The sequence below is a fragment of the Ursus americanus genome, chromosome 2, assembly GCF_024610735.1.
Source record: "Ursus americanus isolate L20-20 chromosome 2, mUrsAme1.1.p, whole genome shotgun sequence".
Lineage (NCBI taxonomy): Eukaryota > Metazoa > Chordata > Mammalia > Carnivora > Ursidae > Ursus > Ursus americanus.
Window position 1 is genome coordinate 86080033 of NC_142128.1, and position 23329 is coordinate 86103361.

General features: G+C 35.5%; 1 protein-coding gene across 3 annotated transcripts in view; it reads left to right on the forward strand.

Annotated features, from left to right (window-relative positions):
* The window catches only part of HMCN1 (hemicentin 1), a 467939-nt gene that overhangs the window by 291084 nt on the left and 153526 nt on the right, over window positions 1-23329 (forward strand). For all 3 annotated transcript variants that reach the window (XM_087858481.1, XM_045811326.2, XM_087858478.1), the window contains exons 37-41: window positions 8979-9080; window positions 10095-10271; window positions 10918-11069; window positions 12441-12564; window positions 16884-17059. In XM_087858481.1, coding sequence (XP_087714607.1) covers window positions 8979-9080; window positions 10095-10271; window positions 10918-11069; window positions 12441-12564; window positions 16884-17059 — 731 coding nt within the window. The remainder of the gene's footprint in view (window positions 1-8978; window positions 9081-10094; window positions 10272-10917; window positions 11070-12440; window positions 12565-16883; window positions 17060-23329) is intronic.

Sequence of the window (23329 nt, forward strand, 5' to 3'; positions counted from 1 at the left end):
AATTTTTTGAAGAGCCTCCATACTGTTTTCCATGATGGCTATACCAATTTACATTCCCACCAAAAGAGTACGAGGGTTCCTTTTTCTCTACATCCTCACCAACAGTCATTGACTCTTGTATTTCCTAAAATAATCATTCTAACACATGTGAGATGATATCTTATTGGTGGGTTTGATATGCATTTCTCTGATAATAAGTGTTGTTGAGCAACTTTTCGTGAATCTGTTGGTCACTTCTTAGTCTTGTTTGGAAAAATATCTACGGTTGCAAATATTTCTTCCATTTTAGTACATTGCCATTTTCATTTTGTCAGTTCTTTTCTTTGCTGTACAGAAGGTTTTTAGTTTCCTGTAGTCCCACACGTTTATTTAGCTTTTGTTTTGTGTTTTTGGTGTCATATCCCAGAAATCATTGCTAACACTATTGTTAAATACCTTTCCCCCTATGTTTTCTTCTAGAAGTTTTGTGGTTTCAGGTCTTACATTTACAGCTTTAATCCATTTCGAGTTAATTTTTGAGTACCACACTGTCTTGATTATACTGGTTGATTTTCATATGTTAAACCAACCCTGCCTTCCTAGCATTAGATCCTCTTGGCCATGGTGCTTAATTTGTTTTATATGTTGCTGGATTCACCTTATTAGTATTTTCTTGATTATTTTTGTGTCTGTCTTCATAACAGATATTGGACTGTAGCGTCCTTTTATTGGCTGTCTCTGTCTGGTTTTATTATCAGGTGAAAACTGGCTTCTTAGAGTGATTTGAGAAGTGTTGCCTCTCTGCTCTATTTTGAAAGAGGTTTGTGACGGATTCACATTAATATTTCTTAAATGTTTTGTAGAATTCCCAGTAAAGCCATTTGGGCCTGGGATTTTCTTTGTGGGATGCTTTTTATTACTAGTGTCATTTTTAAATTTTTATACATTTATTCAGATTTTCTATTTTTCCTTGAGTCAGTTTCAGTCATTTATGATTTTCCAGAAATCGTCTGTTTCATCTAGTTTATCTAATTTATAGGCACACACTTGTTTATAATATTCCCCCATAGTCCATTTTAATTCTGTAAGGTTGATAGTAATGACCCCTCTTTCATATCTAATTGTAGGCATTTGGTCTTCTCTCTTTTGTTTTGTCTTGATTGATCTATCTAAAATTCTGTCCACTTTGTTGATCTTTTAAAAATATCAGGTTTTGGTCTTATTGATTTTATCTTTCATTTTTCTATTGTCTGTTTACTTTATTTATGCTCTAATGTTTATTATTTTCTTCCTTCTGCTTATCTTGGATTTACTTTACTCTTCTTTTTTCTGGCTTCTTAAGATAGAACGTTAGATTATTGATTCAAGATTTAGTTTTAGTATAGTTATTTATAGCTACACATTTTATTCTAATCATTGCTTTATGTGTATTTCATAAGTTTTGGTATGTTGTCTTTTTATTTTAAGTTATCTCAGAGTATTATCTAATATCTCATGATTTCTTTGACCACTTAGTTACTTAAGAAGGTGTTACTTAATTTCCACATATTTGTGAATTTCCCAAGTCTTCTCTTGTCATTGATTCATAATTTTATTCCATTGTGGTTAGAAAACACATTCTGTATGATTTTAATCCTTTTAAATGTATTGAGACTTGTTTTGTGCCTAACTTATAGTCTGTCCTTAAGAATGTTAAGTGTGCATTTGAGAAGAATGTGTGTTCTGCTGTTGTTGGATGGAGCATTCTATGTGTTCTTGTGCTTTATACTGTTGTTCAAGTCTTCTGTTTTCTTGCTGATTTTCTGTTTAGTTGTTCTACCCATTATTGAACCTGGAATATTGAGGTTTTCAACTATTATTGTGGAATTACCATTTCTCCTTTTGATTCTGTCAGTTTTTGCTTCATGTACCTTGAGACTCTGTTATTATGTAAATGTATGATTATAGTTGTTACATCTTTTAAAATTGCCCTACTTTGTTGCTAATAATTTTTGTTTTAAAGTCTCTTTTGTTTGATATTGGTGTAGCCTCTCTGGTTTTTGTTTGGTTACTAGTTGTATGGTATATCTTTTTATAACCTTTAATTTTCAATCTATTTGTGTCTTTGACTCAGGAGTGTGTCTCTTGTAGTAGTGTTTAATCCATTTACATTTAATGTAATTACCGACATGGTAGAGTTTATGGTCTACCATGCTCTGTGTTTTTTATATGTATTGTGTCATTTCGGTTTTTATGTTTCTCCATTACTGCCTCTTTATATTAAATAGCTATTTTCTTGTGTACCATTTTATTTCTCTTATTTCTTTTATTATATTTTTCAGTTTATTTTTTGTGATTGCCTTGAGGATCACAATTAACATCTTAATTAATAATATACTTTGGATTAAAATTTAATTTCAATAGTATAAAGAGCTTTGTTCCTTTACAACTCTCTTCCCTTTTCCCTCCATTGTGCTATTATTGCCATAAATATTACACCTTTATTTATCATGATCCCATCAGTTTAGATTTGTAATTACTGATTTATGCTGTTGTCTTTTAAATCATAGAGGAGAAAAAAAGTTATGCTTGAAATATAGTTTTACTGTCTTTACTATTAGTTACTTATACTAGTGCTCTTTATTTCATCATGTGTATTAGAGTTACTATTTCTTTGCAGCCTGAAGGACTTATAGTGTTTCTTGTAAGGCTGGAGACTAGTAATGAACTTTTTTTTTTTTTTAATTTTCCATGAATGTTTTAATTTCTCCTTCTAAAGGATAGTTTCACTAGAGATAGAATTCTTTGTTGATAGTCTTTTTCTTTTAGCACCGTTAATAAGTCTCCCAGTAGGTTGAGGCCTCCATGTTTTTTGATGAAAAATCAGATACTAGACTTATTGAGGATTCCTGTACATAATAAGTCACTTCTCTACCTTGCTGCTTTTAAGATTCTCTTTTTCATGATATGTCTAGGTGTGGGTTTCTTTGAATTTACCGAAGTTGGAGTTTGTTAAACTTCTTAAATGTGTGCATTAATGTTTTCCCTCATATTTGGGAAGTTTTCAACCATTTATGTTCAAGTATTCTCTCTACACTTTTCTCTCTCTCCTCTTCTTTGGGATGGACTTTCATTATGAATAATGCTAGATGGTATCCCACAAACCTCAGAGTCTCTTATCTGTCAATTTTCTTTGTTCTTTTTTTCTTTCTGCCCCTAAACTTGGATCATTTCAATTAACCTATCTTTAAATTTTTGATTCTTTCTTCTTCCAACTCAAATACTGCACTTTTAAATTTTAGACTTTGTGTTTGGTTCTTTCTACAATTTCCAGTTCTTGATCAATACTCTCTATTTAGTGAAACATCATTCTCCTACTTTCCTTAGATCTTTTTTTTTTAAGATTTTATTTATTTATTTGACAGAGAGAGAGAGGCAGCAAGAGAGGGAACACAAGCAGGGGGAGTGGGAGAAGGAGAAGCAGGCTTCCCGCTAAGCAGGGAGCCCAAAGCAGGGCTCGATCCCAGAATGCTGCTATCATGACCTGAGCTGAAGGCAGACACTTAATGACTGAGCCATCCAGGCCCTCCCCTTTAGTTCTTTAGACACAGTTTCTTTTAACTCTTGGAATATAATAAAATAGCTGATTTTTTTTATTTTAATTTTTTTTTTTTAGAAGGAGAGAGAAGGGGGGAGGAGCAGAGGGGGAGAAAGAGAGAATATCTTCTTTTTTTTTTTAAAGATTTTATTTATTTATTTGACAGTGATAGAGACAGCCAGCAAAAGAGGGAACACAAGCAGGGGGAGTGGGAGAGGAAGAAGCAGGCTCCCAGAGGAGGAGCCCGATGTGGGGCTCGATCCCAGGACTCTGGGATCACACCCTGAGCTGAAGGCAGACGCTTAATGACAGAGCCACCCAGGTGCCCCAAGAGAAAGAGAATATCTTAAGCAGGCTTCACATCCAGCACAGAGCCTGACACAGGGCTCAATCTCACAACCCTGAGATCGTGGCCTGAGTTGAAATCAAGAGTTGGACACTTAACTGATTGAGACACCCAGCCATCCCATAAGATAGCTGATTTAAAGTCTTTGTCTAATAAGGTTAATATCTGGGCTTCCTCATGGACATATTCTCTTGACTGCCTCTTTTCCTATGCATGGACCATGCTTTCTTGTTTGTTTGCATGTCTCATAACTTTTGTTGAAAAGTAGACATTTTAAATAATATAATGTGGCATGAAATGATGCTCAACATCAAGAATCATCAGAGGAATGCAAATCAAAACTACAATGAGATATCACCTCACACCTATCAGAATGGCTAAAATGAAAAGTACAAGAAACAACGAGTATTGGCAAAGATGTGGGGGAAAAGGAACACTCATGCACTGTCAGTGGGAATGCAAACTGGTGCAACCACTGTGGAAAACAGTGTAGAGGTTCCTCTGAATATTAAAAATAGAATTATCTTATGATTTAGTAATTCCACTATTGGGTATTTACCCAAAAAATACAAAAATACTAATTCAAAAAGATAATATGCACCCCTATATTTATTGCAGCATTACTTATAATAGCTAAATTATGGAAGCAGCCCAAGTGTCCATCAATAGATGAATGGATAAAGATATGTGATATTGTGAGATAGATAGATAGATAGATATAATGGAATATTACTTAGCCATAAAAAAGAATGAAATCTTGCTATTTGCAACAACATGGCTGCATCTAGAGAGTGTAATGCTAAGTGAAATAAGTCAGTCAGAGAAAGACAAATATCATATGATTTTACTCATATATGGAACTTAAGAAACAAAACAAAAGAACAAAGAAAAAGAGACAAGCCAAAAAATAGACTCTTAGCTATGGAGAACAAACTGATGGTTACCACTGGAAGGGAGGTGGTTGGGGGGATGGATGAAATAGGTGAAGGAAATTAAGAATGCACTTACCATGATGACCACTGAGTGATGTTATATAATTGTTGAATTGCTATATTATACACCTGAAACTAATATAACACTGTACATTAACTATACTAGGATTAAAAAATAAAAATTCAAAAAATAATATAATGTGGCAGTTCTGGAAACCATATTCTCTTCTTTCCATAGTTATTGTTATAGTTGTAACTGCTGTTGCTGGGGTTTTGTTTGTTTTTGTCTTCTGTTTATTTATTTAATGAGTAGGTAGAATAGAGTTACTCCCCAAAATGTTCACATCCTACTCCTAGAACCTGTGAATATGTTAGATTACATGTCAAAGAGGAATTAAGAATACAGATGGAATTAAGGTTGTTAATCAACTGACCTAAAAATAGGTAGATTACCCAGGATTATCCAGGTAGACCCAGTGTAATCAGAAGGACATTAAAGTGGAGGAAGGAGGCAGGACTTCAGAGTGGTAGGATGTGAGAGGGTCTTATGAATCCTCCACACATCTCCATTGCTGGGTTTGAAGACAGAGGAAGGAAGGCCACAAGCTAAGGAATATAAGTGACCTCTGTAAATTGGAAAAGACAAGCAATAGAGTCTCCTCTGCAGCCTACAGAAAGGAACTACGCCTTTCTGAGACTTATTTTAACCCAGTGAGACTATATTGGACTTCTTACCCATAGAACTGTAAGATAATAAGTTTGTATTGTTTAAACTGTCAAGTTTGAGGCAATTTGTTGTGAAAGCGAGAGGAAACTAATATGGTGAGTTTTCTGAACAATTTCTGTGAAGTCTGTTTTTACAGATTTTAACATGCCCCTGGGGAAAAGGCTGTTTGCACTAAGCAAACACTCCATCTGATTAAATAAAGACAAGTCCTTTGAGTGTGGATTTCCAGGGAAGGGCCAGACAGGTCAAACAGTGACAGTTTTCTAGCAATAATGCTCTTAGGTAGCTCCAGACCCATTCTGCTTCTTTCAGTATCTGCTAGGCTGCTTTTTTTTTTTTTTTTCACTGTGGTTGCTAAGCTATTTGTTTTCAAGTTTACTGCTGATCTGTGGAGAGAGTGGTGGAAATAGAGGGAGATAAAATGCCATAAAACTCACTGTTTTTAATGAGATTTAGCTGTTTTTCTTGAATAAACACTTCTTGGATTGTTGCAAGTCTTTGGTTAATTTCCAGAGTTCTGAAAAAGTTGATTTTGACAAATTTTCCAGTGTTCTTGTTTCTTTTATGGAGGAGTGGATTTTTGGAGTTCTTACTCTGCCGTTCTTGCTGACGTCTAATCTTTTTTTCTTTAAGTTCTCTAAGGGAATGAAAAATAGCCAACCCACTCCATAGCACTTGCGTTTCTTATTCTTACCATAATGTTTTATTGCAGCAGCTACATAGTCTGTCAAAGCCTTCAGTGATCACTTCAGTCCAGAAGGCTTCAAGTGAGTATTTAAATAACTGTTTAGAAGGAATGTGCCATAGACTAATTATTTTTCCTTTTCAGTTGGAAAAGTCATATAGCCATATTTAAAGGTCTTTTGTGTTTAAATACCATATCATTCATCTGAATTCAGTGCAGAAAACAGAAACATTCTAGGCATTTCAAGCAGGAAGTGTTAACACACTGATTTAAATGGGTACAGATACAAAGGAGGATTGGGTTCTAGGCTTTGTCTTCAAGAACAACCTCCAGAAATACAGAGATCTGACCCACAAAGACATTTACCCTGAGGACAGATTTTATTTTAAACTTGTTGAAAACCAACTTTGAGTTTCATTGCCTTTTGTTGTTGTTTTTGCTTATTTGTTTTCTTTGGCATTGTCTTCTGCTTTTATTTTTATTATTTCTTTATCCCTGACTTCTTTTGGTTTATTTTATTGGTCTTTGGATTCCGAGTTGACCGCTTATAACGTTTATTTTCATTGTTTCTTAGTTTTTAATATGTTAATTAGGGCACTAGGATTTCCTTTGAGTACTATAGTATAGAGCTAGGTGACTTACTGTATGTTTTAAATTTAATCACTCTCATTCTATTTTATTTTTTTCTTTCTACTTTTGTCTTGATTTCCTTTTAAGGATGTTTTCCCCTTGTATAGAGCTTTATATTTTTGTTTTTGATTTCTACTCATTTTTATTATAATTTTATTAAATTGTGGTTGTAAATGATTTCTTGAGATTTTGTGGCCTAATATATAGTCAGTTTTGAAAATATGTATATGGCATTTGAAAAAAATGTATATTCCTTGTTAACTATAAGTGTACATATACACACAAATACACACACAATCTGGGTGGGTATTTTTATTTTTCAAATTCTTTAAAACTTAGTTTTTGTTTCACTATAATCAATTCCTGAGAAAGGTGCACTAAAGTATACTCCTTTTAGATTTTTCAAAATTTTCCTGCTCTTTAACAATTTTTGCTTTGTTATTCAATGCATAAAAAGCATTGCCATTATAATGAATTCATCATGAATCGTGACCTTTTAAGCAATAGAAAGCACATTGCTTTGTCATGTTTAATGATTTTTGCTCAGTATGCCAGTTTGTCAGAAATTGATGTCACCCTATTGTCCTGGCATATCTTTCCCCAGCTCTTTATTGTCAGTATTTTTGTGAGTTTTTTATTTATGCTCTTTATCCACTTGGACTTTTTTATTAAAGAAAATAGTGTTGGGGTGCCTGGGTGGCTCAGTCAGTTAAGCGTCTTACTCTTGATTTCGGTTCAGGTCATGGTCTCTGGGTCAAGGGATGGACTCCCGCATTGGGCTCTATGCTTAGAGGGGAGTCTGCTTGGGATTCTCTCTCTTTCCCTCTGCGCCTCCCCCACTCTCTCTCAAACAAATAAATCTTTAAAAATAAAAAAAATATGTTAACTCTTTGTCTATTGAATAAAAACTAAGCTCATTCATGTTTATGCTCTTGATTTACATAGTTGATTTTTTTTCTTCTTATTTAGTTCTCCTTTCTTCTTTACTCTTCTATTTTTGCTAGACCAATGAATAGATTGATTGCTTGATTGTATATGGGGTAGGGTTGAAGGGCTCCAGTGCATTAAATGAGTTAAATTTAGCAAATCTTTAAAATGTAGTTTTTCTATAAACTTCAGATACTAACTTACATCTATGGTATCTTCTCACAATAAGATAAGGCCTCTAGTTTACTTGTGAGTTTTTCATCCTGGCATCCATTCTATACTCCGTGAGATAGTGTTAGAAACATAGCGCATTCCTATTCTGTGTTGTTATTCCTTTTATACTATGTCTCTCAGACTTTCCAAATTCCTACTTTATTATATGCACATTAAATAATAGAGTAGTATTATCTGTGATATTTAAAATTAAAAATGTAGTTTTCTATTTTATTTTACTAACAATTTAATTATAACTTTTATATCAAAAGAAAAAACTGCTAATAAACCAAAAAAAAAAAAGATTCTAATTTTTCTGAAATGGTTAAGATAGTACTATCTGAAGATAAAGTCAGAAGTTGAGAAATATTGATTTCCCTTTTACTGGAAAAGTTCAAATGGGATAGCTTACTTCTTCTTGTTAAAGGCAATTCATCATCAGACCAATCAGATTAATTGGAATAAAAAAATAGTCCTTTAACTTTCTTTACTACCCTGCTAATCTATAATTCTGAGGATTTTCCTACTGGGGACAAAAGAGTGAATGATCTTGAAAACTCAGTAAGATCTTTTTAAAAACAAAATATATGTATTTATTATATTTTTTAAGAGATTTTATTTATTTGTGAGAAAGAGAGAGAACAAGCAGTGGGGAGGGGCAGAAGGAGAGAGACAGAGAAGCAGACTCCCCACTGAGCAGGAAGTCTCATGCAGGGCTCAAGCCCAGGCCCGGGAGATCATGACCTGAGCCAAAGGCAGATGCCCAACAGACTGAGCCACCCAGGTGTCCCAAGATCTTTTTTTATCCTGTTCTTCAGTTCTACTTAATAGAATACTTTTGTTCCAAGTATATCATCAGTGTGTATGTGAAAGACAGAAAGGAATGATAATTTCCACTGAGCAAATAGTTTCTGTTTAAATGTCCTACTTATGTGAATTAATTATGTTTGGGCTTCTTGTAGAACCACCTAGTCTGGAGGATGCGGGGAAGATGCTGAATGAGACTGTGGTGGTGAATAACCCCATTCAGTTGGAGTGTAAGGCAGCTGGAAATCCCTTACCTGGTAGGTTTACTTGTGGACTCCCTAACTTACTGACATTTTAAGATTTCTGGGAAAAGCTAAATCTGCTTATGAGCACAATACAGTAATTACTAATAAAGGAAAGATTATAGAATACATTCCAAGGGTAAAGCAATGACAAGGAGGATATAATTAGGTGGATGATATTTTTGAATTTTCATTGCTTCTAACTGCATGAAATAATTTGCCCATTTAAACAAGGTAGAAATATGTAAATAACTAATTGTCTTATTGTCCTTACTGTGGCCACAAATCCACAGTGGTAGTTTTTTTTATAAATTTATGTTGAAAAACATTTTTTTCTCTATTTCAAATTGATTATAAATCCATCATTTAATGAGAATATTATTCTTTTTGTTGATTCACATCACTGGTAAGTTATTAACATGAATAAATAATATAATTTATTAGGCTAATAGTGTGTATAGTCTTTGGTTTTGATCAAATGCATAGACAAAATTTTTATAGGTGAGAGGAATAGATATAACAAAAAGAAATAGAATTGGTTAAAAGTTTGCTACCAAACAATATTGATACATTAGAGATAATATAAAGAATATTTGCTTTATAATTTCATTTTCAGGACACTTGTATTGGCTTGGCTATTCATGTTTTTCTTAGGGTTACCTCCTCCTCAAAACCAATCCTAAAGAGGTATTTAAACTGATTAAACTTGAATAATAAGCATAAGAATAAAGCAATTCTTCTTATTTTTTTAAAGATTTTATTATTTATTTGACAGAGAGAGAGCACAAGCAGGGGGAGTGGCAGGCAGAGGGAAAGGGAGAATCAGGCTCCCCACAGAGCAAGGGGAACCTGATGTGGGACTCAATCCCAGGACCCCGAGATCATGATCTGAGCCAAAGGCAGTCACCTAACCAGCTGAGCCACCCAGGCGCCCAATTCTTACTATTTTAGTTAACCTCCGATTTAGTGGTATCGAGCTTTAGAAGAAAAAAATTAAATAGATGTACTTCTTCCTTCTTTCCCTTGCAGCTATTACGTGGTACAAAGATAATCGCCCACTCTCAGGTTCCACTGGTGTGACTTTCTTGAACAGAGGACAGACTATTGATATTGGAAGTGCCCAGATCGCCGATGCTGGCATATATAAATGTGTGGCCATCAACTCAGCTGGAGCCACAGAGTTATTTTACAGTCTGCAGGTCCATGGTTAGTGACACTTCTAGATTCATCCTGGGGTAAAAATGCATTCAAAATGATTACATAGTGTGTTTTGTTATCTTTATTTAAAGACTCAGTGTTCTAAAACTGATGACTGTTTTTATTTCCTGACTACTATTAAAATGCTCTACTGTCACATGCTGTTGAACTTCAGTTTGCTTTAGATGAACTGTTGAAAAAGTCATCAACAATGTTATCAGCTAATGACAATAACCCTGTTTGTAAATTCTGTCTATCAAAATCATAGGTTTTGATCACAGAAAGATTTTATGTTATTACCTCTAATAATGCTTTTAAGACAACGTAGTTGTCATGGATATACTGGAGGAAGGCGTGCACGCACACATACCCCTGGAAATCAAGACATAAAAATATACTCTGGCGTTAAAAACTGGAATTCCTAAACAAAGTAGCAAAACCTCCTTCTCCTCATCTGTAAAGTGGAAGTATTGATAATTGAATAGCTGTGTTTAGAATCTCAAATAAGTAATGTGAAAGAACTCAACAAAACAAAACCACAAAAAACCCATATGTGAAAACAGAACTATACACTATTTTTCATTAGTTTGAGTTGAAATATTCGGTGATGTTAATATATCTTACTTACTTTTATTTACTTTTTATTTCTTTTCAGTGCCTCCATCGATATCTGCCAGCAATAACATGGTGGCAGTCGTGGTTAATAACCTGGTGAGGTTAGAATGTGAAGCCAGAGGAATCCCTGCCCCAAGTCTGACCTGGTTGAAAGATGGGAGCCCTGTCTCTAGTTTTGCTAACGGGTTACAGGTACTCTCTGTCCTAAGAGCAATCTACCACCTGATTATTAAATACCGTATAAACAGGTAAAGCTGTTAACAAGATTTGGAGAATAATTAACAAAGGTTATCCAAAAACATACACATTTACATCCATAATTACCATCCACACAATTGGAATTTCTAAACAATTCTTTAAAAGCTCAGTACAGGGTCACCTGGTGGCTCAGTTGGTTTAGCAACTGCCTTAGGCTCAGGTCATGATCCCAAGGTCATGGGATCGAGCCCCGCATCTGGCTCCGTGATCAACGGGGAGCCTGCTTCTCCCTCTCCCTTTGCTACTCCCCCTGCTTGTGCTCTCCTGCTCTCTCTCTGTCAAATAAATAAATAAAATCTTTTTTAAAAAATAAGTAAAAGCTCAGGACATCTAAGAATTCTTTTATTTCATATGTAGGTACTATATTTTGACCATTTGTTTTACTTTCTACCTACTTCCGCATCCCCATTCCCTGCCACCAGCACAAAAGATACTTTGCACAAAGAAGTGTTCATCAACAAAAACAGGAATTTACTTCTAAAATTTGTATTAAAATGTTTGGAAACATTCATGAATTAGAGAACCATATAGGGGATATTTAATTTTACAAAAACATCAAGTAATAAAGTAAGAAAAATTAGAAAGGCAACATTGTAGAAATGAAATTTGAATTTGAGAAAGCAGTTTAAGTGCTTCAGATTGACTCAAAATTAAAATTATAGAAGCCCACATATCTCATTTAAAGTGTACTTTAATTTTATTTTACCTGGTAGAGAACTTAGTTTTCCCACCATTTTACTTAGCTTTTTTAAAAAATCCACTGCTTTCAGAATTTGGGACCATACAAGATCCAAAGTTAATGTCCATATTTTAGAAGTACAACTAGACCAATAGGATAAAAGAGCATAAATGTGACTAATTAATTTATTTGGCTGCTACTTTGCTATTAATTATAACTTCTTATTTATCCTGCCCAAGAAAATTAGAAGGAAGATTAGCTCCTCTTATTCACACTTCTTCTCATCTTTCTCCCCTGGTGGCTTTCTCTTCTCTGCAGTAAGGATGGATGAGATTGGACCTTCACTTGATTTTGTGTATAGGGACTTGTTTTCAGTGGTTATTACCAAGTTTGGTTCTAGCTTTTCACAGTCTTCTTTCAAAGAGAGGATAAGAAGTAGATTATATGATGCTTGCCCACTTTAAAATATCCAAGTGGAAAAATGAATAAAATAAAATGTCCAAGTGGAAATCTTTCTGGAGGCAAATGTCAATGGATTAACTGCAGAAAATAGGAGAAAAAAGGCTGTTTACACGTATGTTTCTCAGAGGAGCATGTTGGCTATTGATCTTTCTTTTCATCGAAAGGTTCTGTCTGGAGGCCGCATCCTAGCATTGACCAGCGCTCAAATCAGTGATACTGGGAGATACACGTGCGTGGCAGTGAATGCTGCTGGGGAGAAACAAAGGGACATTGACCTCAGAGTATATGGTGAAGTATTGTAATGATTATTTCTGTTCTGATAGATGTGTTTAATTCCTAAAATCATTGAGGAAGTTAAGGGAAGATGTTGACAATAAAGAACCATGAGCAATAGAAATGATTTTACAGTATCGATTCAAATCAAATTCTACCTTTCTGCTTTATATTTGACTTTGTCTGATTTTCCTTTCTTAAAGTTCTGAGAAATTAAAATAAGCATACATCCGGCATGCTAGGTGTTGGTTTCATAGAATACTCTAAAGAACATGACTATGGAGAGCAGCTTTGCAATTTGGAAGTTATAATCTTCTCACTAAAGAAAGCATCTGTTCAAGTAGCTCTCTTGACCTATTCTACTCAAAGCCTTGATTTTATTACTTTTAAATTATAATCAGCATATTTTGCGGTCAATACTGTATGAATTAAAGGCTATTTGAGAAGCAAAAGTTAAGTATAAATGTAGAGAAAACTCAAGTTTTTTTCCTACCTGTGATGTAGCCATAAGGTACAAAAGGAAATGTCTAATTCTATCAGAGCAAAAGTCCTCCTGGATAGAGTTCAGTCCTAATTGACCTCCATTCACAGGATGTGTTTTTCATTCCACATTTTAGTTTATCTTTGCAATTTGAGCTGTTTTAGGCTTCTTTCAGTGTCTGTCTTATTTGCATTATTTTCCTTGGTCATGGAATAATGGAATTGTTTCTCCATGGCCCCTCAAAGAGTATCTGGGTTTTTTCTATTTTAATTCCAGTATAATTAACATACAGTGTTATGTTAGTTTCAGGTGTACAATCCTCTTTAAGTCCCACCTCACTTCCAAGTAGTGCACTCCTATTCAAAATATATCTTTTTTTTTTCACCTCCAGACCATGTGGGTTGACTCCTCTTTATAAGTTTGCCAAAAGTAAATGTTAACAATCACAAGTAACTTATAAATCATAGTTTTTTAATAAAAAAAAAAAACTCTCGTTACAACATGGATAACGTACATGTCTAATGGAGCTCGAAAGTCCCAGTTGGCATTAGTAAACTACCAAAAGGCTCTCTGTGCTTCCCATTTTCTGTTGCTTCTACAGTTGACATGGGTCCACATCCAGCCTCCAGCTTTGCTGGTGCTCTGTGTTGGAGATAACAGATGTGTCTAAAATGCCCAACTCCAGGGAATCTACACCTTCCTTTAAATCTAATTGAGTCATTTTTATGTTTTGTGACGAATTGGAATGCTGACAATGTGAAATATCCTTAGAGAATGTAAGAATCTAAGGATTCTTAGATCAGTCGATCTAAGCATGTGATACAAAAGCTTCTTCAATAATTAGCAAGCAAGCAGAGGAGTGACATGGGTATTTGCTGGGTTTTAGTCAGGACTGAAAATCTGGGATTGGCTCCTTCTGTTTCTACACGTGTTAGCATCAAAAGTATACCGGAGAGATGATAGAGAGTTGATATTTTCCAGGAGTCATAAAAACGTGTATCACTTATTTTTTATCATTTGCCAAGGCATTTCCGTACCACCCTTTTGGTCTGAAAACTGGGGTCTTTCCTCTGTTATAAAAGTCAGATGGTTAGCTAACATTTACATATGCTTAGCATTTGAAATACAGATGCACAGCTAGCAATTAAAGAAATGTAAAATTTCAGATTCTTAATCTGAAATTAGTTTCCAATCTGTGCTCCCCTGTTAGTATTATTTCCATATATTATATTCCTCTATTTGTAGTAGTAACCTTGACAATCTCGTGTCTCATTGGAGCCTAATGAATGTTCATCTCCAGTGGCCAATCCTCTTTAGATTTACATTGTAGAGTATGGGGGCGATAAGAGGAGTAGACAGTGGATGAAATAGCTTTCCCTACAATTGCAAGAGCAGTTCATTAAAATATTTCCCCCGGGTATAAATTCAGGGTATGTCTTACTATCTTCCGAGGGGCTAAAACAAGAGAATTGGGTTTTTAAATGATTGAGATTCCTGTATCTTTACTTTAAACTGAAGCTCAGAGAACTTTGTTAGACATCACACATGCTCCAGCATCTCAACAAGTGTAACCCTACGACACTGCTAATTTTGATAATTAAATTTAACAAGTATAAAGCGTAGGATGAGAAACAGACATGATACCCCCCTTCCTAAGCAATATAACCACAAAGCTAAGTAAGGATAACATCTAAGGAAGCCGAGATCTAAAGGGTAGAGCCTTGTTCTCTTCTCAGACTAAACAAAAAGTTGGAAATGAAAGGACAGAAAACATAGATGCATTTCAGTAATATATATCCTCGGCTATAATTAGATTTGCTTTAATTTATGTTCCTTAAGAAACAAATACTCTATTGTTTTTGCATTTTTCCTCTCAATTTAAAAAAAAAAAGTCTAGTTTCTTTTTGAAGTGGATTCAACTAATTTAGCCATAAAGAAAAATAATTGGAGGAAAAATATTTGGAAATAAATTAGCATTCTGCTTTCTTAAATTATTTCTGACTTTTACTTCTACAAGTAGTCATAAAGAATTCATGCTCTTTTGTAAATTCTATAAATACTCTAAGGTAAACATATTTTTATGCAGTTATGTTACTTTTTTGTCCACTGAGACCAGACTTCACCTGAAATTACTTTCAAGCTGTTAAATTGACTATTTTATTTACGGCTTTCTGTGCTAAGACTGGTGAATGTATCTGTTTTCATAATATCTTAGAAAATGGCACTAATTGTGCTGATTTTGCTAATATTATAGCGGTTTTAATTTCAGACAGACTGGTTGTATATCTTTTATCTAATGTGTTACATATTAAAAACAATCCCACTGTTTTCTGTTCCCCATAGATTACTTTAAGCTTATCGAGAGCCAGATGTCTGTTGCGCTAGTAAACTGAGCAGAAGCGGCATCAGGAATCCTGCACAAATGCTCCATTAAACTATTCCAGCTATTGTGCATGGCATTTCTTTGCATCACGGCATCAGTTCCTTTGGATTTAGCACAGATCCTGCATCCAGAAACAGTACAAGAAGGTGGCCTTTAGTTTATATGCCTTTCCCTCAGTAGAAGACAGGGCAGCAGAGAAACCTCCTGGTTACAGAACTCATCAAAACCTACTGCAGTCATTCTCATTTTGCCACATGCTGCAGGATCCAGCCAGAAACAATGGCTAATGCACTATAATAACAGTCCTTACCACAAGAATCTTACTTCTATCAAAGCATTTGGAAAGTCCCTTAGGATTCATTTCAGTGCAGCTTAACCTTTCTTATTAAAAGAAAAAAAAATACTACAGATATGGTACATTTCCTACAATCCTCAATAGTTATGGGATTTACGGAGAAATGGCCAAGGAAATTCCTCTCTGTGTTTTTTCAGAGTGGCCCTTTTATAACAGGTCTGATTTCATCGTTAGTTTGTGTTTTTTGAATTATTATATATACAGTCCTGAAAGAGTCCTTGAGATGTTATGGAGCCCACCCTCTCATTCTTGGCAGGACTGTACCTAAACCTTCTGAGACAAATGATTGTTTACTCTATATTTTAATACACCCAAGGGAAGGAGATTCCGTAGACTTCTCCAAGAACACATTTCAACATCTGACAAGCTTGATAGCCAGGGGATTCTAATTTTAATCTCATTAAAATTTCAACTCATTTCCTCTTTTTATGTAATTGTATGTTGTACAGCTGCTCACTGCTTTCGTTGTGTTCTTTATTGTGTCATTTATCCCACATGGTCTTTATTCCATAGAAAGCTGACAAGGCATCATGGGAAACCAAAAAGAGCTCTAAACTGCAAATCAGAGGACTCCCAGCTTTGCCACAAATTAGTCACGTTATTTCAAATAAGTTATTGTCTGTCACCTACTTCATGTTTTATACACCGTGAGGTGGGAGTAGGTGGTCTCTTTCAACTCTATTTTTTTTATTTTGCCTCAGTGTCTATAAAATTTAATTTCTTTTGCAAAAATTTAAATAAATATCAAAAGTATATATGCTTTTAATTATTATTTTCAAAATATTTCATGAGTAATTTATTACTTTGGAAATCTTAAGCAGTAACATCTAGTTCAAAAGGTTCTGAAATAGGCACTTGGTGAGAACTTCCAGTTCTAAAACTTCTTAAAGTGAAAAGTTAGTGAAAAGCACTTCTGTTCAATAGGAACATATTAATCAGTGATTTCTCAATATTTGATTCTGAACCAAACGATGCAAAGAGGGTATATTAGAATTACTGTGATCCTACATCTTAAAAGAACTAATAAAGTTATTCAGTGTATGTCCTGATGCTTAATAAAGATAAGTAGTGAACTGGCCTATTTTATCCTGAGGGAAAACCCTTCCTTCACTTAGTTCCACCAAATATTATGGGAGAAGAACAGAACATCTCTGTCCTCATCAGCCAAGCTGTGGAGTTACTATGTCAGAGTGACGCTATCCCCCCACCCACTTTGACTTGGTTAAAGGATGGCCGCCCCTTGCTGAAGAAACCAGGTCTCAGTATCTCTGAAAATGGAAGTGTGTTAAAGGTAAGACTAGAGATTCATTTACTTCTACTTATATTATTCCTAAACTCATGGCTTTGGTTTTAAACTTGCCTGTCTACAAGTGCTCTACTAATTTCATTTTTTAAATTCTGGGTACCATTTTATTAATGAGGTTTGTAATATTTTAAAATTTTAAGCTTAGTAAGATTTAGATATTTGTCTATCCATATTTGTAGCCAGAAGCCATCCAAAAATGCTTCTGGGAAGATATTATAGAACTGTTCTAATGAGTGATTCATTTTTAGTCATTCAACCACTCAGCAAATAAACACCTATTCTAGGTGCTCTGCATACGACGGGAAAAATAGACACATTTTCTACCCTCAGTTTCTTCCAATTTTGCATACATATATGAAAATTAACAGTTCCATTGAAAATGCAGGAAGTACTGTAAGTGTGAGTTAATTACTATTTGGATGGTACAGATAATACATTTTAGGAGGAGTGTGAAAGGTGAGGCTGTAGTTGCCTGGAAATCTTGGAAGGCTACTTGGCTTTTTATATGTAGATGGGACAAAAGGCCTGATTAAGGAAAGCAAGTAAGCTAGCTGAAACAGAGAATTTAACAAAGTGAATATTTGGAAATAATATTGACAGGGTTGATTTGAGTGAAATAAGAGCTGCAATTGGAAACCACTTTAAGGAATTGGGATTCAGGGGGCACCTGGGTGGCTTAGTCAGTTAAGCGTCTGCCTTCAGCTCAGGTCGTGATCCCAGCATCCCGGGATCAAGCCCCAAGTTGGGCTCCCTGCTCAGCGACAAGTCTGCTTCTTCTTCCCCCTGCTCTTGTGCTCTCGCTTGCTCTCTCTCTCTCTCTCCCTCCCTCTCAAATAAATAAATAAAAAATCTTAAAAAAATAAAAAATACAAAGGAATTAGGATTCAGGAAGTCAATAAGCCATTGGAATGCTTATAAAGTCCTCATAATAACCCTATTGAGAAATTGGAAGAATGGCTAAGTAATCTGCTCACAGTTACTAAGTGTAAGAAATGGGATTTGAGTACAGGGAGTATAGTTTTAAAACTCATGCTACTAACCATTGTACCACATAGCCTCTTGGTAAAGGAAGGTTATTACTGGCAAACAAAGGGATTCTTGAGAATTGGATGATGGTATCAGCATATCGGAAGCTGAGAAGCTTATATAAGGAGAGCAGAAGCTTGAGAGAGAATGGGAGTATGAAGTTGTGTGTTAGAGGCAACCAAGTAGAGATTTAGGAATTACGATCTGTAATAGTGGAGATGGGTAAAGAAGGAAAGGCTGGAATAACTGATGGAGGAAAGTAGGATAAGTCAATTGAGCTATATACGGGGAGAGAAGCAAAAAGCACTGGCCATGCTCAGAGGCAGACTCAGAGCTCTAGAAAATCGACGGGTAGTATTCTCAAACCCCAGCTCTGACCAAATGACAGAGGGAGACAATTATGTGAACACAAGTCCCAGTACTGGTAGGGGAGAGCTATGTGTGATTAGAAATGTCTTAGCAAATTTCAGAGTATAGAAGTTGATTTCTTCAGAGCACAGATCTCACAATAGGTTTGGGAAGCCAGAAGAAAGGTGAGAGTGAAGAAATCCTGGGATCTATTGAATTTCTACCATAGAGGATGGCCAGGCACCCTGAAGTGTGTAGGTCCCACTGACAGGTGAACAGGGAGGACCTCATGGAAATAAAAACTTCTACAGAACTCGAACAAAATTGGTCAGTTAAAACTATCTTACCTGTGCATTTCCCAAAACAATTCATGCACACCTTCAACCAGGTAAAATAATGGATTCTTACTGTTCTATTTTGCCTGGAACACACTAGGCAATCAATACATTTTTTTATTAAATTTTTATTTTAATTCCAGTATAGTTAACATACAGTGTTATATTAGTTTCAGATGTACAATATAGTGATTCATCACTTACATACAACACCCAGTGCTCATCACAAGTGCCTTCCTTAATCCCCTTCACCTTTTTCACCCATACTTCCACTCACCTCTCCTCTGGTAGCCATCAGGTTGTTCTCTATAGTTAGGAGTCTGTTTCTTGGTTTGTTTCTCTTTCTCTTTTTTTCCTTTGTTCATTTGCTTTGTTTCTTAAATTTCACATATAAGTGAAATCATTTGGTATTTGTCTTTCTCTGATGGACTTATTTAACTTAATGTTATACTCTCTAGCTACATCCAAATTGTTGCAAATGGCCAGATTTCATTCTTGTTTATGGCTGAATAACATTCCATTCCTATATATATATATATATATATATATATATATATATATATATATATATATATATATATAACATTTTCTTTATCCATTTTTCTATCAGTGGACACTTGGGCCACTTCCATAATTTGGCTATTATAAATAATGCTGCTATAAACATAGGGGTGCATATGTCCCTTTGAATTAGTGTTTTTGTATTTTGGGGGTAGGTATCCAGTCATGCGATGACTGGATCATAGGGTAGTTCTATTTTTAACTTTCCAAGGAACCTCCATTCTGTTTTCCAGAGTAGCTACACCAGCTTGCATTCCCATTAGCAGCGCAAGAGTTTTGCTTTTTTCCACATCCTTGCCAACACTTGTTCTTTGTGTTTTTGATTTTAGCCATTCTGACAGGTGTGAGGTGGTATCTCATTGTAGATTTGATTTCTATTTCCCTGATGATGAATGATGTTGAACATGTTTTCATGTGTCTGATGGCCATCTGTATGTTTTCTTTGGAGAAATGTCTGTTCATGTCTTCTGCCGATTTAATTGGATTATTTGTTTTTGAGGTGTTGAGTTGTATCAATTCTTTATATGTTTTGGATACTAGCCCTTTATCATAGATGTCATTTGCAAATATCTTTTCCCATTCTGTATGTTGCCTTTTAGTTTTGTTTATTGTTTCCTTTGCTGTGCAGAGCTTTTTATCTTGATGAAGACCCAATAGTTTATTTTTACTTTTATTTCCCTTGCCTCAGGAGACATATCTAGAAAAACATTGCTGTGGCCAAGACTTACCAAAAAAAAAAAAAGAGAGAGAGAGAGAGAGAGAGAGAGAAAGGCCCCAGTTAAATAAAATCACAAATGTAAGAGAACATTATGAAAAATTTTATGCCAACAAACTGGGCAATCTGGAAGAAATGGACAAATTCCTAGAAACATACAAACTACCAAAACTGAAACAGGACGAAATAGAAAATTTGAACAGACCAATAACCAGAAAAGAAAATTGAATCAGTATTCAAAAATCTCCCAACAAGTCAAAGTCCAGGGCCAGATGGCTTCCTGGGGAATTCTACCAGACATTTAAAGAAGTGTTAATACCTTTCCTTCTCTAGAAATGGAAGGAAAACTTCCAAACTCCTTCAATGAGGCCAGCATTACTCTGATTCCAAAACCAGACAAAAATCCTACTAAAAAGGAAAATTACATGCTAGACACATCTCCAAAGGCAAGGGAAAGAAAGGCAAAAATGAACTATTGGGATTTCATCAAGATAAAAAGCTTTTGTACAGCAAAGGAAACAGTCGACAAAGCCAAAAGACAACCTACAGAATGGGAGAAGATATCTGCAAATGACATATCTGATAAAGGGCTAGTATCCAAAATCTATAAAGAACTTATCAAGCTCAACACCCAAAGAACAAATAATCCAATCGGGAAATGGGTAGAAGACATGAACAGACATTTCTCCAAAGAAGACATCCAAATGGCCAACAGACACATGAAAAAATGCTCGACATCAGGGAAATACAAGTCAAAACCACAATGAGATACCACTTCACACCAGTCAGAATGGCTAAAATTAACACATCAGGAAATGAGAGATGTTGGCGAGGATGCAGAGAAAGTGGAACCCTCCTATGCTGTTGGTGGGAATGCAAGCTGGTGCAGCCACTCTGGAAAACAGTATGGAGGTTCCTCAAAAGTTGAAAATAGAGCTACCCTACAACCCAGCAATTGTACTACTAGGTATTTACCTCAAAGATTCAAGTGTAGTGATCTGAAGGGGCACCTGTACCCCAACGTTTATAACAGCAATGTCCACAATAGCCAAACTATGGAAAGAGCCCAGATGTCCATCGACAGATGAATGGATAAAGAAGATGTGGTAGATAGATAGATAGATAGATAGATAGATAGATAGATAGATATAGATATGCAATGGAATATTACACATCCATCAAAAAATGAAATCTTGTTATTTGCAACAATGTGATTGGAACTAGAGGGTATTATGCTAAGTGAAATAAGTCAGAGAAAGACAATTATCATATGATTTCACTGATATGTGGAATTTAAGAAACAAGGCAGAGGATCATAGGGGAAGAAAGGAAAAAAATGAAACGAAATGAAACCAGAGAGGAAGACAAACCATAAGAGACTCTTAATCATAGGAAACAAACTGAGGGTTGTTGGAGGGGGGAGGGGTGGAGGGATGGTGTACCTGGGTAATGGACATTAGGGATGGTATGTGTTGTAATGAGCAACGAGTATTATAAAAGACTGATGAATCACAGACCTGTACCCCTGAAACAAATAATACATTATATGTTAAGTAACTGAATTTATGTTTTTTTTAAAAGGGAGTATTACAGTCCAATATCCCTGATGAACATAGATGCAAAAATTCTTGATAAAATACTAGCAAATCTAATTTAACAGTACGTTAAAAGGATTATTCACTGCGACCAAGTGGGATTTATTTCTGGGCTTCAGGGGTGGCTCAATATTCACAAATCAATCAATGTGATACAACACATCAATAAAAGAAAGGATAAGATCCTGTCAATAGATGCAGAAAAGCATTTGACGAAATACAGCATCCTTTCTTGATAAAAACCCTCAACAAATGAGATAAATGAAACATACCTCAACATCATAGAGGCCATATACAAAAGACCCATAGCTAATATCATCCTCAATGGTGAAAAGTTGAGATGGTGAGAAACTTTCCCCTCTGGTCAGGAACAAGACAAGGATCTCCACTCTTGCCATTACTACTTAACATATTACTGGAAGTCTTAACCTCAGCAAACAACAAAAAGAAATAAAAGGCACCCGAATAGGCAAGGAAGAAATCAAACTTGCACTACTTATGGATGACATGATACTCTATGTAGAAAACACAAAAGACTCCACCAAAAATTTCTAGAACTAATGCACGAATTCAACAAAGTTGCAAGATATAAAATCAATGTGCAGAAATCTGTTGCATTTCGGGGCACCTGGGTAGCGCAGCCGTTAAGCGTCTGCCTTCGGCTCAGGGTGTGATCCTGGCGTTCCGGGATCGAGTCCCACATCGGGCTTCTCTGCTGGGAGCCTGCTTCTTCCTCTCCCACTCCCCTGCTGTGTTCCCTCTCTCGCTGGCTGTCTCTCTGTCACATAAATAAATAAAATCTTAAAAAAAAAAGAAATCTATTGCATTTCTATACATCAGTAATGAAACAGCACAAAAAGAAATCAAGGAATCAGTCACATCTGCAATTGCACCCAAAATCATAAGGTACTTAGGAATAAATCTAACCAAAGAGGTAAAAGATCTGTACTCTGAAAAGTATAGAACACTCATGAAGGAAATTGAAGAGGACACAAAGAAAATGGAAAACACTCCATGCTCATGGATTGGAAGAACAAACATTGTTAAAATGTCTTTGCTACCCAAAGGTATCTACACATTTAATGCAATCCCTATCAAAATACCACCAGCGTTTTTCACAGAGCTAGAATAAACAATCCTAAAATTTGTATGGAACCACAAAAGACCCTGAATAGCCAAAGCAGTCCTGAAAAAGAAAAGCAAAGCTGGAGGCATCACTATTCTGGATTTCAAGCTATATACAAATCTGTAGTCATCAAGACTGTATGGTACTGGCACAAAAACATAGATCAGTGGAACAGAGTAGAAAACCCAAAAATGGACCCAGTACTATATGCTCAACTAATTTTCAACTAAACAAGACAGAACACCCAATGGAAAAAAGACAGTCTCATCAACAAATGGTATTGGGAAACTGGACAGCAACATGCAGAAGAATGAAACTGGACCACTTTCTTTGTTTTTTTCAAAGATTTTATTTATTTATTCAACAGAGATAGAGACAGCCAGCGAGAGAGGGAACACAAGCAGGGGGAGTGGGAGAGGAAGAAGCAGGCTCATAGCAGAGGAGCCTGATGTGGGGCTCGATCCCATAACGCCGGGATCACGCCCTGAGCCGAAGGCAGACGCTTAACCGCTGTGCCACCCAGGCGCCCTGGCACTTTGTTATATCATA